Genomic DNA, 18,636 nt, shown 5'->3' with positions numbered 1-18,636 from the left:
CACAGGTCTGTGAGAGGGTTTCCACTTCCTCATCAGAGTCCCATTTTTTAATATCATAGCCTTACGCGACTCCTTCTGTCTCTGCTTCAGCTTCAGTTAAAGCTGATTGTGCCACTTAACTCTGGATCGGCTTGCTGAGCCTTGATCAGAGAAGACTTACTCAACATTTCCTTCTGATTATCCAAATCCCCAAAGAAAGTTTCAGATAGCCGAATGTCTGTCTATGGTGCCAATTTGACCTTCGACAATGGAACTTGTTTAGCCATTGTTCCGGTCACTACACATGAAGGAAAAATTCCTGGGACCTTTTCCTGCAACTGTTCTGTCTTCTTGATTTCATTTGGTCTTTCTATAACTACTGGAGAAGCTGCTATCTTGGCTGCGGCCAAATCATTCACCAGGAGTAGGTCAACGCCGTCTACAGGCAAACTATGGACAACTCCTATGGTTACCGTTCCAGACATTAGGTCACATTCCAGGTGCACCCGATACAAAGGTACGGATATATACTCTCCGCCGATAGCATTCACTAAAACCTTGGCATTCAATGCGCTCTCTTGTGGAAAAGCTATGCCTTACCTCAGCGAAAGTTTGGCTGGCTCCTGTGTCCCTAAGTATAACTATAGGTTTACCTTCCTGACTTGAGGGATAAGAATTGACAAGAATTCCCTATAGCTCTCTGGTATCTTGTTCACTTTCCCGCACTCTCAGCGGTGTTTGTACTTGACTTTACAGCTGCAGTCAGAGCTACAACTTGGTTTGTCGTACTCTTGGTCAGGGCCCCTTTCTCTGGCCTTGTGTCCCCAATAAGTTCCATGGGTTTACCCTGTAACTTCCAGAATTCTGTGCAAAGGTGCCCCACCTTGTGACAATGGAGACACTTAGACTTTCGGACCTCAATTCCACCCTCAGCACCTTTTTTTTCTGGCCTGGGGAGGAGATCCTGGGGCATTCCCACTGGCTGCCCCTCATCAACTCTACTAGTTACATCCTCGAAGAATTCCAGAAGATTTGTCGAGCATGATTTCCCCTTCATAAATCCATGCTGACTCTGTCCGTTTCTACCACTGTTCTCTAAGTGCTTGACAATAAAATCTTTGATAGCGGACTTTAGCATTTTCCCCACTATCGACGTCAGGCTGACTGGTCTGTAATTCCCTGCTTTCTCTCTACTTCCCTTTTTAAATAGTGGGGTTACATTAGCTATCCTCCAATCTGTAGGAACTGTTCGAGTCTGTAGAATCTTGGAAGATGACCACCAATGCATCCAATATTTCTAGGGCCACTTCCTTAAGTACTCTGGGATGCATACCATCAGGCCCTGGGGATTTATCAGCTTTCAATCCTATTAATTTCCCCAACACCATTTCTCTACTAATATTGATTTCCTTCAGTTCCTCTATCTCACTAAGCCCTGTGTTCCCCAACATTTCTGGTCTGATATTTGTGTCCTCCTTTGTGAAGACAGAAACAAAGTAAGCATTTAGTTGGTCAGCCATTTCTTTGCTCCCCATAATAAAATTCCTGTTTCTGACTGTAAGGGACCTACATTTGTCTTCACCAATCTTTTTCTCTTCACATATCTATAGAAACTTTTACAGTCAGTTTTTATGTTCCTCGCAAGCTTGCTCTTATATTCTATTTTCCCCTCCTTAATCAATGCCTTGGTCCTCCTTTGCTGAATTCTAAGCTGCTCCCAATCCTCAGGTCTGTTGTTTTTTCTGGCAAATTTATATGCCTGTTGGATCTAATGCTATCTCTAATTTCCCTTGTAAGCCATGGTTTGGCTACCTTTCCCGTTTTATTTTTGTACCGGATAGGGATAAACAATTGTTGCAGTTCATCCATGTGCTCTTTAAATGTTTGCCATTGCCTATCCACCATCATCCCTTTAAGTAATGTTTTCCAACCCATCATAGCCAACTCGCGTTTCATACCTTCGTAGTTTCCTTTACTAAGATTCAGGACACTAGTCTCAGAGTCAACTATGTCACTCTCTATCTTGATGAAGAATTCTATCATATTATGGTTGCTCATCCCCAAGGGGTCTCGCACCACTGGATTGTCAATTATTCCTCTCTCATTACACAATACCTAGGATGGCCTGTTCTCTAGTTGGTTCCTCAACGTATTGGTCCAGAAAACCATCCCCTATACACTCTAAGAATTCCTCCTGTACGGTGTTGTGACTAATTTGATTTGCCCAATCTATTTGCAGATCCATAATTACAGATGTTCCTTTATCACATGTGTCTCTCTCATTTCCTGTTTAATGCCATTCCCAACATCACCACTACAGTTTGGGGGTCTATATACAACCCCCACTAATGTTTCTTGCCCTTTAGTGTTTCCCAGCTCTACCCATGCAGATTCCACATCGTCCGAGCTAATATCTTTCCTCACTATTGCGTTAATTTCCTCTTTAACCAGCAATGCAACTCCACCGCCTTTTACTTTTTGTCTGTCCTTCCTAAATACTGAATACCCTTGGATGTTCATTTCCCATCCCTGCTCACCTTGCAGCCATGTCTCTGTAATCTCGACTATATCCTACCCGTTTACATCTATTTGCGCGATTAATTCATCCACTTTATTGCGAATGTTCCATGCGTTAAAGCACAAAGCCTTAGGGCTTGACTTTTTAACATTACTTGTCTCCTTCCCACTATTTCTCACTGTGGCCCTGTTTGATTCTGGCCCTTGATTTCTCTGCCTATCACTTTTCTTATTCCCCTTACTGTCTTTTGTTCTTGTCTTTGATCCCCCCTCCTCTGACTCCTTGCGAAGGTTCCCATCCCCCTGCCATTTTCGTTTAAACCCTCCCCAATCACACTAGCAAATAGTCCCCCTAGGACGTCAGTCCCAGTCCTTCCTAGGTGTAACCCATCCAGTTTTTACTGGTCCCACCTCCTCCAGAACCGGTCCAAATGTCCCAGGAATCTAAAACCCTCCCCCTCATACCATCTCATCAGCCACGTATTCATCCGATATATCCTGCTATTTCTACTCTGACTAGCACATGGCACTGGTAGTAATCCTGAGATCACTTTTGAGGTCCTACTTTTCAACTTCCTAGCTCCCTATATTCTGCTTTTAGGACCTCATCCTTTTTTTTTAACCTATGTCATTTGTAGCAGTATCCAGTTTTCTTTCGGCCACCTCATCTGTTTAGCTATCTTTTCAAAAGAAATGAAAATGCCCGTGTCCCTTTCCTCAAACTTTGGAGGGCTTGCCCGAATTTAAGCAGCTCCCCACTGGGTCCTGGGTTGGAGTCGGTTCTTCCTCATCAGAACTTTTCCTAGATTCAACGCCGAACTTTTGTTTAAGTTCCACATTTTTTAATTGCGATACCCTTTCTCGTTCCCTTTTCTTTCTCTTGCCTTTTCTCTCTCTCTCTCTCTCTCGCCTCTTTTTTTTTTCTCTTTTTTTTTTTTTCTTTTTATCTTTCTGTTTGCCATTCTAGTTCCAGCTTCTGAAATGTTCTTTTTTCCTTCTCTGAAGTGATTCTCTTTCAAATTCAACTTCTCTAATTTCTTTTTCCTGTTCAAGCTACATCTACAACTGAATTTTAGCTAATTCAACTGAACTACCATCAGGATTGCCTTTTCTTCCCATTTCTAATGCTGTGACATTACCTCAGTTATGTCTGCTTTTTTAGTCCCTGATTTTAACTCTAACTCCAACTTTTCTGCCAGTTGCTGTTAGCCTAGCCTTGGTTAAGTTTTGTCAATCACTCTAATAAATCCTCCTGCTCCAGAAAGGTCATAGCAACTGAAATTTTTTTTAAATTTTCAATATGTATAGTAAAATTCACCATAAAAATCTTAATCTGCCTTTATTTATTTATTTAGAGATACAGCACTGAAACAGGCCCTTCGGCCCACCGAGTCTGTGCCGACCATCAACCACCCATTTATACTAATCCTACACTAATCCCATATTCCTACCACATCCTCACCTTCCCTATATTCCCCTACCTCCTACCTATACTAGGGGCAATTTATAATGGCCAATTTACCTATCAACCTGCAAGTCTTTGGCTGTGGGAGGAAACCGGAGCACCCGGTGAAAACCCACGCGGTCACAGGGAGAACTTGCAAACTCCACAAAGGCAGTACCCTGAATTGAACCCGGGAAGCTGGAGCTGTGAGGCTGCGGTGCTAACCACTGTGCCGCCCAGCAAGTCCCAGCACTCCTATTTGTCTGTGGATTTCGAATCCCGCAAGAGCCCCAATTATATGTTACAACCAAGGCTGGAGAAATGCACCATCTTTCTTTAGTTCCACATCTCCATGGGGCACAACATATATTTAAATGTTTTACCCAGTTACTGATACGACCAATTATATACTTTATCTATTTTAGTTTCAGAATAAAAATCCACCAACCAGGTTTCTTTAATAAACAACAAAATTATTAATTTGTTATAAAACAAGACTTATTTAATAAAGATGCAATGCTTTAACACACAGTTTGAAATATGAAAGTATAAATAAACACCCTTCTAAAATGACCCAACACACCCATGCACACGCACCGGTTAAAGAGAAAATAAAGAAGCTTTCTTTGCTGAGATCAACTTTACAAAAAAGACAAAAAAAGTACTTTGGCCAAATACTTGTTAATCCTTGAAGAAAAAGGATAAGATATGGAATGTCACAGATGACCCTTTGGTCTGGTGTCCAGGTATACGTAGACGGCTATCACTGGGATCTTTCTGGAGCAGTTCTCTTCAGGCGATGTCCAGGATTAGTCTGGCAGGCTTTTCTGGAGAATCACTCATCGGGGTTTCAGCTATCACACTGGATTCTCAGGGTTTCTCAAAGAGGTGGAAAAGGAAGAGTTGGCTGCTTGTCTCAGCAGGTTGCAATCCCAACTGAACATTCAAACAGTCCATGTCCCAAATCAGAAAGCCCAAAACTCCTGACCATCATAAACCTGCAAGCAACTCCAGTTGCCAGCAAGGCTCCTTATGTTGCTTTAACTTCATTGTCTCTTCCAGTAAATATTTGTTTTAAACAAAGTCCCAAGTGTCCTTCCTTGATTGCCTCCCCCTTCTTCCAATTTGAAATGCTGTGCTATTACCTCAATTTGTCTGCTTTCTTAGCCCCTGGTTTTAACTCTAACTCCAACTTTTCTGCCAATACTATTAGCCTAGCCTTGGCTAAGTTTTGTAAATCACTCAGGGATAAATTTTCCCTCCCCACAAAGGTCATGGCAACTGACAAAGCCTTTTTGATTTTCAATACATATAGCAAAATTTACTGTAAAAATCTTAATCAGCCTTAACCTCAGCAAGTCCCATCGCTCGTATTTGAGGCTGAAAAAGATAAGGGATAGTTTACCTATGTCACAGTCACGTAGGATGTCATTTGTGACTATGAGAGCCGTTTCAGTATTCTAGAAAAGAAAAGGTTGAGGGCTGTACTGTTAGAGATTTTTAAGGCAATGCAAGGGTTTAATGCGGTTGACGAACAGATGTTTCCACTTGTGGATGAGACCAGAACGAGGAGCCGTAAATATAAGAAAGTCATTAATAAATTCAATGGGGAGTTCAGGAGAAACTTCTTTACCCAGAGAGTGGTTAGACTGTGGAACTTGCTACCACATGGAGTGGTTGAGGTGGAAAGCATAAATGCTTGAGGGAGAAAGGAATAGAAGGATATGTTAATGGGGTTAGATGAAGAAGGGTGGGAGGAGGTTTGTGTGGATCTTTTGAACCGAATGACCTGTTACTGTGCTGTAAATGCTTTGTAATATATTTTAATTGCTCTGCAGTTGTTGAGAGGGTTTATGTTTTGCCCCCTTTTTTTCACAGTCTATTGTGCAAGTGGAGACCCTTGGTGAGTTCGGTGTGTTCTTCACTCTGTTTGTCGTTGGTCTGGAGTTTTCTCCCGATAGGCTCAGAAAGGTATTAACTGTTCATTTCCTGTTGAAAGATTCTTGATCTGAATGAAGAAGTCTATATATTCTTGTGATTTCACTCCCCCCCTCCCCCCCCCCCAAAAAAATTGTAAAGCTTGTGTTAGAAAATACTGAATGCTTTAATTGTCATAAGTCTTATTCTGATTGAAATCTTATTTATAATGACTGATTTAGCCAGGAGCTCAAGTGAGCACTGTAGCTCACTGATCAATATGTCTGTCAACTGTAGTGCATATTGGACTGGTGACTCTTCACTGGCAGCTTGGGTTGAATTACTGTATTTTAAATTGCTATTTCTTCAGTTATTTCAACATTGGACTTGATCCGGCCTAGCAACCATCCTCACCCAGCACCTCTGATCACCTGTCATTAAGTGTCTGAAGGAGTGGACCCCTAGTATATCAACTTCTGCTGCTGTTCCTCTTTGCTCAGGTTTTATCCCTACATCTGCCACGTATTGTCAACTTCCCACAGCCTTCATTACCAAACATAGCTTTCTCTGCACAGATCTCTGATTCTGGATCAGTCTGACTTTACTCTCCGTGTCTGGACTTCCCACTAGCCTCAGATTTCTCTGTCATTTAGAATCATAGAAAGCGGTCATTCAGCCCATCCTATCTATTATAGCTCTTTGCTAGAGTATTCCAAAACTAATCTCATCTTGCTCTCCATAAAGAAATTTCTTCTAACCGCTTTCCTTGCTGAGTGACAAATTGATGACCCTTAGTCGTTGTCTCTCTGTGGAAACATAGCCTTTCCCTTTTCATCCTATCAAAGCCCTGTATAACATTAAAAACCTCTAAAGCTCTTGGCCATCTCTTGCAACATTCTCCAATCCCAGGGACTGGTCCCAGTGTTTACTGAACTTGGAAGCCAATCTTTGGGCTCCTTGTCTTCCTAGTACTCACATCTCTGGACCTTCCTGCTGAATGTGGGACCTTTGATCTCCATCTGGATCCATTCCCTGACTTTTTGTCATTCCTAGGATGTGGGTGTCGCTGCTTAGGCCAGCATTTATTGCCCATCCGTAATTGCCCTTGAGAAGGTGGTGGTGAGCCGCCGCCTTGAACAGCTGCAGTCCATGTGGGGCTGACTTTTCTGAGACTTCTCCCAATGGTTTTGATCATCATCTTGTACTTGAATTTTAACTGTTGCTAATGATCTAAGAATGTGAAAAATAGGAGCAGGAGTAGGCCATATGGCCCATTGAGTCTGCTCTGCCAAACAGATAAGATCATGGATGAACTTCTACATCAATTCCACTTTTCCGCCCTATCCCCATATCCCTTGATTCTCTTAGTGCCCGAAGAATCTGTTGATCTCAGTCCTGAATATACTCAATGACTGAGCATCCACAGCCCTCTGGGTAGAGAATCCCAAAGATTCACAATCTTCTAATGAAAATTTCTCTGCATCTCGGTCCTAAATGGCCAACCCCTTATCCTGAGACTATGACCTCTAGTTGTAGACTCACCAGCCAGGTGAAACAGCCACTCAGCATCTGCCTTGTCAAGCCCTCAAGAATGTTATATTTTTCAACTAGATCACTTTTCATTCTTAACTCCAGAGAGTATGTCCCTTATACTCAATATCTCCTCGTAGGACAGCTGTCTGATTCCATGAATCAATTCTCGTGAAGCTTTGTGGCACCCGCTATCAGGTAGTTTATATCTTTTGCCTCTTTCTAGCGCCTACTTCACTGCTGACACATCGTGGTTGCCTACCCTGACCCAAGTATTTTGCCTCACTATCCATTTCTTCCTCATTCCTCCTTCCACTTCTCTGCTTCTTTATACCCGACTCCCTTAGCGACTGCTCCATGATCACCCAATTACCCAGTCCAACACATGCTATTCTCTTGCTAAACTCCCCTCCCTTCACTGCCTCAGGTACTTGCCTTACTGGACTGGCTTACAGCTCCCTTGAATTAATATTTGGCATCCTTCTTTGCATCTGCTGTAGCACAGGCTGCCAATTTTATTCCAATCATTACCCCAACTGCCATATTCCCATGTTCCATGCTCATCTTTCTCCTTTTTAGCTAATCTAAACTCCTCTCTGTTCTCTTCCCTGCCCTGTCAAATGAAATGTTATAACAGTCACCTCTGCAGTCTCAAATTCACAAGTTGTCAGCTCAGATGCACTTACCGTTTGATCGGCATAACTAAACCACCCTCTCATTGATCAGAGTTGTTACTAATTGTAAAGAATGAAAACAACTCTGAATTTCTCCCGTTAGAGGGGGTTGTGGAATGCACTTCCAAATTTAGTGATTGAAGTGCAGGCCATATTAACTGTTAAGAATCAGATTATATAGGTCAGGGCGGCACAGTGACGCAGCGGTTAGCACCGCAGCATCACAGCTCCAGTGACCTGGGTTCAGTTCTGGGTACTGCCTGTGCAGATTTGCAAGTTCTCCCTGTGACCGCATGGGTTTCTGCCGGGTGCTCCGGTTTCCTCCCAAATCCAAAGACTTGCAGGTTGATAGGTAAATTGGCCATTGTGAATTGCCCCTAGTGTAAGTAGATGGTAGGAGAATGGTGGGGATGTGGTAGGGAATATAGAATTATTGTAGGATTAGTATAAAGGGGTGGTTGATGGTCGGCACAAACTCGGTGGGCCGAAGGGCCTGTTTCAGTGCTGTATCTCTCTGTTTCTGTTTCTATTAAAGGAAAGAGAGATAAAGGACACACGACCAGAGTGGGCACATGGGATTCGCACTATTATTGGATAAATATTAACTTGGACTGGTTTGGCCGAAAGGCCTGCTTTCGTGCCATAATTTCCATGTAAATTCACAAAATCTGCTCGCTCAATCCTGACAAATTCGAGCTCCTAATTACCCAAATTCACTTTTCATCCCAATGTTTGATGTGTCTCCTTCAGGACTGTAAAGTTGAGATGTTTCCACCCCATCTCAACTGCTGAAAACCTTATCCATGCTGTTGTCCTCTCCAGACTCAACTACTTTAATGTTCTCCTTGATGTCCTCCCATCCTTCATCCTCATTAAACTCCAACCTGTCTGAAATTCTACTGCATGTGCCCTATCCCACACTGAGTCCTGCTCACCCTGTCATATCTTTTCTTGCTGACCTGCATTGGCTACTACATGATATATGGCATAGAAATATGTCATTCAGCCCAACCAGTCCATGCCGGTGTTTATGCTACACTCGAGCCTCCTACCATCTTCCCTCCTCTAAATGTATCATTGTAACACTCTATTCCCTTCTCCCTCATATGCTTGTCTAGCTTCCCCTTAAATGCATCTATTCTGCCACTCCCTGTGGTAGCGTGTTCCACATTTTCATCACTCTTTGGGTAAAGAAATTTTTTCTGAATTCCCTATTGTATTCCTGATTATTTTATATAGATGGGCTCTAGTTATGCCCTTCCCCACAAGTGGGACCATTCTTTCTGTATCCATTCTATTAAAACCTTTCATAATTTAAAGACCTCTATTAGGTCACCCCTTAGCTGCCTTTTTTCAAGAGAAAAGAGACTCAGTCTGTTCATCCTTTCCTGATATGTATACCCATGCATTTCTGGTATCATCCATGTAAACCTTCTCTGCATCTTCTCCAGTGCCTCGATATCCTTTTTATAATATGGTGACCAGGACAGCATTCAGTGCTCTTATGTGTGGTCTAAATGAAGTTTGTTACAGGTTTAGCATAGGCTCCCTACTTTTTAATTCTGTCCCTCTAGAAATAAAGCCTAGTGCTTGGTTTGCTTTTTTTTTTGGCCTTGCTAACCTGCAGCACAACTTTTAGTGATTGGTGTATTTCGACTCCGAGATCCCTTTGTTCCTCTACCCCACCTAGACTTGCACCTTCCAAGTAATAAGTGACCTCCCTATTCTTCCTACCAAAATATACTACCTCACATTTATCTGTGTTGAACTTCAATTGCCAATAAATCTGTTTTAAAAAAAAAAAGTTTAAAATCCTCATCTCTCAATCCCTTCTTATCCTCACCTACCCTGTCTCCATGAAACTCACCAGCTGCTGCAATCTCTGTTCTGAAAATACTCCCAAAATGGTGTTTGGTAGAGAGTTCCAGGATTTTGACCCAGTGACTATGAGGAAATGGCAATGTATGTCCAAGTCAGGATGTCACATGACATGGAAGGGAACCTGGAGTTGATGGTGTTCCCATACACCTGCTGCTCTTGTCCTTTTAGTTGGTGGCAATCATGGGTTTGTGAGGTGCTATTGAAGCAAAGCAAGAGAGGACCAAGGCATTGATGAAGAAGGGGAAAATAGAGTACGAGAGCAAGCTTGTGGGGGACATAAAAACCGGCTGTAAAACTTTCTATAGGTATGTGAAGAGAAAAAGATTGATGAAGACAACTGTAGGTTCCTTACAGTCAGAAACAGGGGACTGTATTTATTATGGGGAACAAAGAAGTGGCTGACCAACTAAATGCATACTTTGGTTCTGTCTTCACAAAGGAGGACAGAAATATCATATCAGAAATGTTGGGGAACACAGGGTTTAGTGAGAGAGAGGAACTGAAAGAAATCAGTATTAGTAGAGAAATGATGTTAGGGAAATTAATGAGATTGAAGGCCGATGAATCCCCAGGGCCTGATGGTATGCATCCCAGAGTACTTAAGGAAGTGGCCCTAGAAATATTGGATGCATTGGTGGTCATCTTCCAAGATTCTACAGACTCTGGAACAGTTCCTACAGATTGGAGGGTAGCTAATGTAACCCCACTATTTAAAAAGGGAGGTAGAGAGAAAGTAGGGAATTATAGACCAGTCAGCCTGACGTCGGTAGTGAGGAAAATGCTAGAGTCCATTATCAAAGATTTTATAGCAGAGCACTTAGAGAACAGTGGTAGAAACGGGCAGATTCAGCATGGATTTATGAAGGGGAAATCATGCTTGACAAATATTCTGGAATTCTTCGAGGATGTAACTAGTAGAGTTGATGAGGGGCAGCCAGTGGACGTGGTTTATTTGGACTTTCAGAAGGCTTTCGAAAAAGTCCCACATAAGAGATTAGTGTGTAGAATTAAAGCGCATGGGATTGGGGGTAGTGTATTGCGATGGATAGAAAATTGGTTGGCGGACAGGAAACAAAGAGTAGGGATAAATTGGTCTTTTTCCGAATGGCAGGCAGTGACTAGTGGGGTACAGCATAGATCGGTGCTAGGACCCCAGCTATTTACAATATATATTAATGATTTAGATGAGGGAACTAAATGCAATATCTCCAAATTTGCAGATGACACAAAACTGGGTGGGAGGGTGAGTTGTGAGGAGGATGCAAAGAGGCTTCAGGGTGATTTGGACAAGTTGAGTGAGTGGGCTAATGCATGGCACATGCAGTATAATGTGTATAAATGTGAGGTTATCCACTTTGGTAGCAAAAACAGGAAGGCAGATTATTATCTGGCTATAAACTGAGAGAGGGGAATATGCAGCGAGACCTGGGTGTTCTTGTACACCAGTCGCTGAAGGTAAGCATGCAGGTGCAACAGGCAATAAAAAAGGCAAATGGTATGTTGGCCTTCATAGCAAAAGGATTCGAGTACAGGAGCAGGAATGTCTTGCTGCAATTATACAGGGCCTTGGTGAGGCCACACCTGGAATATTTTGTGCAGTTTTGGACTCCTTATCTGAGGGTGGATGCTCTTGCTATAGAGGGAGTGCAGCGAAAGTTTACCAGACTGATTCCTGGGATGGTGGGACTGAAGTATGAGGAGAGATTGAATCGATTAGGATTATATTCGCTGGAGTTCAGAAGAGTGAGGGGGGATCTCATAGAAACCTATAAAATTCTAACAGGACTTGACAGGGCAGATGCAGGAAGGATGTTCCCGATGGGGGAGTCTGGAACCAGGGGTCATTGGCTCAGGATAGGGGGTAAACCTTTCAGGACTGAGATGAGGAGAAATTTCTTCACCCAGAGAGTGGTGAGCCTGTGGAATTTGCTACCACAGAAAGCAGTTGAGGCCAAAACATTGTATCTTTTCAAGAAGGAGTTAGATATAGCTCTTGGGTCTAAAGGGATCAAAGGGTATGGGGCAAAAGTGGGAACGGGTTACTGAGTTGGATGATCAGCCATGATCACAACGAATGGCAGAGTGGGCTCGAAGGGCCGAATGGCCTACTCCTATTTTCTGTTTCTATGAAGACGCTTTGGCTTCCTATCCTGGAGGTAGTAGATATTACAGCCACAGTATGATCGTGGAGGAGGGAGTGAATGTTTAAGGTGGTGGATGATCACCCTGTCAAGTGCATTGCTTTGTCCTGAATGGCGCCAAGCTTCTTGAGTCTTGTTGCAGCTGCAGCCATTCAGGCAAGGGATGAGTATTGCAACACACTGTTGACTTGTGCCTTATAGGTGGTGGAGAAACCTTGGGGAATCGAGTTGAGCCACTTGCTGCAGTGAGTCACTGTCCTCCCCAGTCCATGTGGTTGCCTCTTCACCTACATGGTTTGTCTTGACAATGTCATCAAGAAGCTTGGTCAGTTTCCGCATGTATGCTGATGATGCCTGTCTCTGTTTCTTGCGTTTATCCAAAGGCCGAGGGGATAAAAGCATCTTTTCCTTTGTTAAAATAACCAATTGTCCTAATAAAAAAAAATCCCAGCGAACTTTATGGTAATGGTTTATGGAATGAATATCACCTGGGTGATTTTCAAATTTTTCTGGTATAATGACTGTTGACCCCCTCCAAGCCTCCTACTCTGTATTTACTCATCCCAGTAAGAATACATGTAATGGCTTCAATTAAAACAAAGTGAGTTTTCTGGCTGTCCATCAGTTGATGAATTGTCATTTAGCTACAGAACATTAATCCAAGTTAATTAGTTTTTACATTTTACTGTCCTTACTCTCTTGGCTTTGCACATTGCTGATGATTCACACCTACTGCTCATCTGTTGTGCATCTTCAGATGGGATTACAGTCCAGTTCGAGTAAGGCATTGCCAGTTGCAATGGAGGCATAGTAGGTCATCATTCACTGATGCAGGGGTTACTGCCATGTGCTCCTTCCTGTAATGCAGCTTTTCCATGGCAAGCTGAAGATGTAGTTCTTCAAATTTCTGTGCTCCAGTGTGGAGACTTTGGTGCCAAGTGCTTCAGTCCTCACCAAAATCATACACAGTAAAGACACAAGTCTCAATTTTCGTCACAGTACTCTTTCAAACCCATCTTAAATCTGTACCTCATCAAAAATAATGCATCCGATATACCAAATTAATTCATCTTTGGCCCATCACCACTTGTGTAAAGAACTCTCTTAAACACCTCCTCTGCCTTCATTATTTCTCATCACGTTCCTCTTCCAAGAGAACAAGCACCGCTGCTATCGTAACCAGATATGTTATAAAATGGCAAGAAAGAATGCAGAGACTTCTGTGCAGTTTTTTAACAAATGGTGGAAGGCTATAGTCACATTGGAAGAGTGCAGTGAATGGAAATCTACCCACAATCCAATTATCCATCAGGTAAAATATTTCCTGACACATAGAAATAGCCCTATAGGATTAAACTAAAAGCAGTCATTGCCCGATAAATGCTGAGCACCACCTTCCAAGAGGCGGTGCAGTGGTTAGCACCGCAGCCTCACAGCTCCAGCGACCCGGGTTCAGTTCTGGGTACTGCCTGTGCGGAGTTTGCAAGTTCTCCCTGTGACCGTATGGGTTTCTGCTGGGTGCTCCGGTTTCCTCCCACAGCCAAAGACTTGCAGATTGATAGGTAAATTGGCCATTGTAAATTGCCCCTAGTGTAAGTAGGTGGTAGGAGAATGGTGGGGATGTGGTAGGGAATATGGGGTTACTGTAGGATTAGTGGGTGGTTGTTAGTCGGCACAGACTCGGTGGGCCAAAGGGCTGTTTCAGTGCTGTATCTCTAAATAAAAATAAAATAAATAAAAATAAACAGACTTTGGTCTTGCTCTTCATAGTCCTGGTTTTTGCATTGTGCAATTAGTTAGTTGCCTAACTCTGACTACTTTGTTGCTTTGATTTTTTTTTTTCCTTTCTGTTGAATCTTAATCATAAATTCTTATGACACAATTGCTATTTTTTAATATTTTACTGTTTACTAAATGTTTATTTACGCAACAATTCTTGAACTCTATAAAGCTTACTTGTCTCCAAGACTAGAATATAGCTCCTCTGCCTGGGAGGTTCTTCTAACACGTTTTTTGCAAACTTGGACAGGATTCAAGAAAATATTCTCGTGGGTAGGTGAACACTCCAGCATTTAGCATATGCTTTCTCTTCTTTCTGGTCTCTGTTTTATTGATATTACTGTAGTCAGTGATTCTCTGAACTTTCCTTTCTTAGGTCCTTCTCAGCAGCAAAAACATCACTTTACTTGCATTTACTCATGGAACCCTCAAAACTATTATCTCTCAGAACACCAAACCTGTGAAGCTCTTAAATTCTTTCAATGGTTCCTTCCTTGTACAATCTTCAGACTCTTGAAACTTGAGCTGGATATCATCTTCGTACTCCTCCCAACTTACTGTTCCTTTACCTTCTCTTAGTGTTGGTTGCACCTACACTGTGATCCATGGCCCTTCAATATTATAAAGGTCACCTGATTACGGAAGTTCTGTGCTTTGTACAGTTTGGGTTGAGAATCGCACCCTTTACATTTTTGCCTTCAATCATACCAAGGAAAAGAATATTGTAGCATTAACACTTAACAGTTTATTGCAATGTTAAAATGCACTCTTGTACATTTCTTCGCCCTTAGGTCTGGAAGATTTCCTTGCAAGGTACCAGCTATATGACAGTCCTGATGGTTGCATTTGGATTACTCTGGGGACATCTGCTGAATATCAGGCCAACGCAAAGTATCTTTATTTCTACATGTTTATCTCTATCAAGTACCCCTTTAGTGTCCAGATTCCTTGCACTTGGTGCTCGAGGAGACAAAGAAGGTAAATGTGAATTTGGTAAAGGAAACAGTTGGTCCTATGAATGTAGTTTGGCAGTATGTTTCTAAATACTACATTGAATTGCCCTTCACATTGAACTCCGGCTTAAAATTAGAGGTTTGAGCCACTGTGCACTATGTGGGAGGCAGAGGAAAGGAGGTGGATAACAGTTTGCAGAGGAGAAGGAGGGAGAGGGTGGGGCGTGGGGGAAGCAGAATCTGGTAGAGGATCTGCAGGGACTTCCGAGGAGTTTGAAATTAGCCAATAAATTGATGGTGCTGAACCTATGATGCAGGCAGGGACAGTGACTTGGGGGAAGCAATGATTGTTAGTTATAGAGGATTCTCTAATTTCATAGAAATTATAGAATCATAGAAATTTACTGCACGGCAGGAGGCCATTTTTCCGCGCCATCGGCAATAGCCATCCAGCCTAATCCCACTTTCCAGCTCTTGGTCCCTAGCCTTGTAAGGTTATGGCAATTCAACTGCATATCCAAATACTTTTAAAATGTTATGAGGGTTTCAGCCTCTACCACCCTTTTAGGTAGTGAGATTCAGATCGACGCCACCCTCTGGGTGAAAAAGAAATTCTCCTTGAATCTTCTCTAAACCTCCTACCTGTTACCTAAATCTAAGCCTCTTGGTTATGGACCCCTCAACCAAGGGGGAGAGGGCCTTTCTATTCACACTGTCTAGACCTCTCATAATTTCATACACTTCAGTTAGCCCCTCAACCTCCTCTATTCCAAAGTGAACAACCCGAGCAGATTCAATCTTTCATCATAATTAAAATTCTCCAGTTCAGGCAACATCCTTGTAAATCTCCTCTGTACCCTCTCTAATGTATTTCAGATAGTGTGGTGACCAGAACTGCACGCATAACTCCAGCTGTGGGCTATCTAGTGTTTTATACAGTTAAGAACAGGAGTAGACCATTCAGCCCATCGAGCCTGCTCCACCATTCAATTAGATCATGGCTGATCATCTACCTCAACGCGACTTTCGTGCGCTATCTCCATATCCCTTGATGTCATTAGTCTTCAGAAACCTATCGATTTCTGTCTTGAACATGCTCAATGATTGAATTTCCACAGCCCTGTGGAGTAAGAAAATTCCAAAAATTCACAACGGTCTAAGTAAAGAAATTCCTCCTCATCTCGGTCTTAAATGGCCTACCCCTTATTCTGAGATTATGTCCCCTGGTTCTAGACTCACCATCCAGGGGATCCTATTTACATCCACTCATCATGCCCCATCTCTCGTTCTGTGCCTCGACTAGTAAAGGCAAGTATCCCGTATACTGTGTTGACCACTTTATCTACCTGTCCAGCCACCTTCAGGGATCTGTGGACATGTATTCCAAGGTTCCTTTGTTCCTCTACACTTTGTCATGCAGGCCCCCACCTGCCAAGAATGAGGCACATTAATTTTGCCATATGGACATTCAATTTCAAATTGTTGCTGGGAAGAAGAGAAGGCCTGTGACAAGGGGTTGCCAGGTCCCTGACTGGAAAGACATTTAGTCTATGACTAACCTGCTTGGCAGTCTGGATTTTTTTTCTGAATTGTACAGTTTGAACTGAGAGTCGGCAGAAAGCTGTTTGCTCCTGGACTGAGATCTCTCCTGTCTGCTCCCATCTCTTTCTCACAAGCTCTGAATCCACTGAAGATGCATGAACCCCAAGAGATAAAAGTCTCCTACAGCGAGCAAGGTTTAAGAAGAATACTGGGCCCCAACGAAAAGCAAGATCCACCTACAATCAAGGACTGTACAGTGAGCTTGAAGAACCGTAACAACAACTCTTCAGATGTTGTCTCAAACCTTTCCAATTTATTTTTCTTCTCTTTTCTGTCTCTATTTGCATGTGTATATCGCGCATGCATGCTAACGTGGGGCGCGGCATGTATCCATAGGCATTAACTTAATTAGAGTTTAAGTTTAATAAATTTCAACTTTTCTTTAAACCTGAGAAAGCCTGTTTGTGCTGCTTTCTTTGCCTTATAATTGGAAAGTGGTGAACAAGGATTCACCAAGGGGGAGCTAAAAACACTATTTAAAAATAAAACCCTGTTAGAGTAAGACCAGGTGAAGGCTGAAAGGGAACCTAGACCTTTTTCTCACCTGATCATAACAACTTCTCAGCATCCTACCAATTATTTCCTTGCCTTCTTAGTCTTCTCCAAATACATTATCTCACACTTCTCCATTTGCCACTGTGTTGCCTATCTGACAGGTCCATTGATATCTTCCCGCAGTCTATAACTTACAGCTTTGTTCTCAACCACTTGGCTACTTTTTGTATCTTCTGCAAACTTCTTAATCATATCCCCTACATTGAAGTCCAAATCATTGATATATACCACAAAATGCAAGGGACTTGTACTGAGCCCTGCGGCATCTCACTGGAAACAGCCTTCCAGTCACAAAAACACCCATCGACCATTGATGCTTGCTTTCTGCCTCTGAGTTAATTTTGGATCCAACTTGCTACTTTGCCATGGATCCCATGTGCCTTTACTTTCGTGACCAGTCTGCCTGATCAAAAACCTTGCTAAAATCTATATAGGCTACATCAAATGCACTACCCTCATTGACTCTCCTTGTTACCTCCTCAAAAAACTCAAAATCATGTTAGTCAGACATGATCTCTTAAATTTGCGATGACTGTCTTTGATTAATCTGTGTCTTTCTAAATGAAGATTTATCCTGTTCTTCACAATTTTTCCAATAATTTTTCCTTCACTGAGGTTAGGTTGACTGGCCTATAATTACTTGGTCCACCTTTTTTAGACAATGGTACAATGTTAGCTGTCCTCCAGTCCTTTGGCACCACACCTGTAGCCGGAGCAGATTGGACAATGATGGTCAGAGCCTCTGCTATTTCTTCTCTTGCTTCCCTTAACAGCCTAGGATACATTTAATCTGGGCCTGGTGATATATCCATTTTCAAAGATGTTAAACCCCTTAATACTTTCCCTTAATTTGTTGATTCTGTAGCTGTAGTCAGGATAGAGAAGACTCTGGAATGGGAGGGTGAGAAATTATGGTTCATGTTGAAACCAAACACCATGAAAATCAGAATAGAAGTCTTGAGAGCTATGGGAAAAGAGCGGGGGAAAGTGTGATTAGTTTTGGATTGATACAGAGCTTTGTGGGGAGAGCAGGGCAGTGTGATTAATTTTTGATTGATAACGGCTGTGAGAAGAGAGCGGAGCAGTTTTGGATTGCACTAACGGGTGACGGAGACAATGTGGGGATGGGGGAAAAAGGGTGGCCTTCTGTGCTGTTACTTTCTGTCTGATGGAACCATAGAAGTTATCACTTTAAACTGGGACCGTATTGCAGATATTCCCTTGTATTTCCCGGTTGTAAAGGTTCCCTGGCCTCTAACCCACTATCCTGGACAGTATGTATCCTTCAACCAATAATATTTACAAAGATCATCTAGCCATTTGCCTGCTTGCAGTGTACAAATGGGTTGCTATGTTTGCCTAAATAACAATGGTGACTACAATTCAAAAGCAATTATTTGGCTTTTAAGTGCTTCGGGATGTTATGATACATGAGGCGTGGGAAAGCTAGGGGTCACAGGAGGAACGGGAAAGCTGGTGAGGGGTGGTGTTGTGATGGGGTGAGTGCAGAGTGTGATGACTGCAGGAGGAGCAGAGAGGCATTCTTGATGGGATGGAGAGGGACCAGTGGACCAATGGTTGTACCCATCATAATTGCCATGTGTAAGTATTGGCAGGAGATGGAGCATCCTGCCTGTCCGTTACCACCATTCCTTAGGTGGCGG

General features: G+C 42.6%; 1 protein-coding gene across 4 annotated transcripts in view; it reads left to right on the top strand.

The window, feature by feature from the left end:
- Nucleotides 1-18,636, top strand: part of tmco3 (transmembrane and coiled-coil domains 3) — an 82,285-nt gene that overhangs the window by 33,148 nt on the left and 30,501 nt on the right. For all 4 annotated transcript variants that reach the window (XR_010975787.1, XM_068040200.1, XM_068040202.1 and 1 more), the window contains exons 6-7: nucleotides 5,819-5,911; nucleotides 14,654-14,840. Coding sequence is in view for 3 of the 4 variants with exons in the window: in XM_068040200.1 (XP_067896301.1) it covers nucleotides 5,819-5,911; nucleotides 14,654-14,840 (280 nt within the window). In the remaining variant the exon portion in view is untranslated. The remainder of the gene's footprint in view (nucleotides 1-5,818; nucleotides 5,912-14,653; nucleotides 14,841-18,636) is intronic.

Source organism: Heterodontus francisci, chromosome 10 (assembly GCF_036365525.1).
Source record: "Heterodontus francisci isolate sHetFra1 chromosome 10, sHetFra1.hap1, whole genome shotgun sequence".
Classification (NCBI taxonomy): Eukaryota; Metazoa; Chordata; class Chondrichthyes; order Heterodontiformes; family Heterodontidae; genus Heterodontus; species Heterodontus francisci.
Note: the sequence above shows the minus strand (reverse complement) of the source record. Positions and strands in the feature narration are given on the sequence as shown.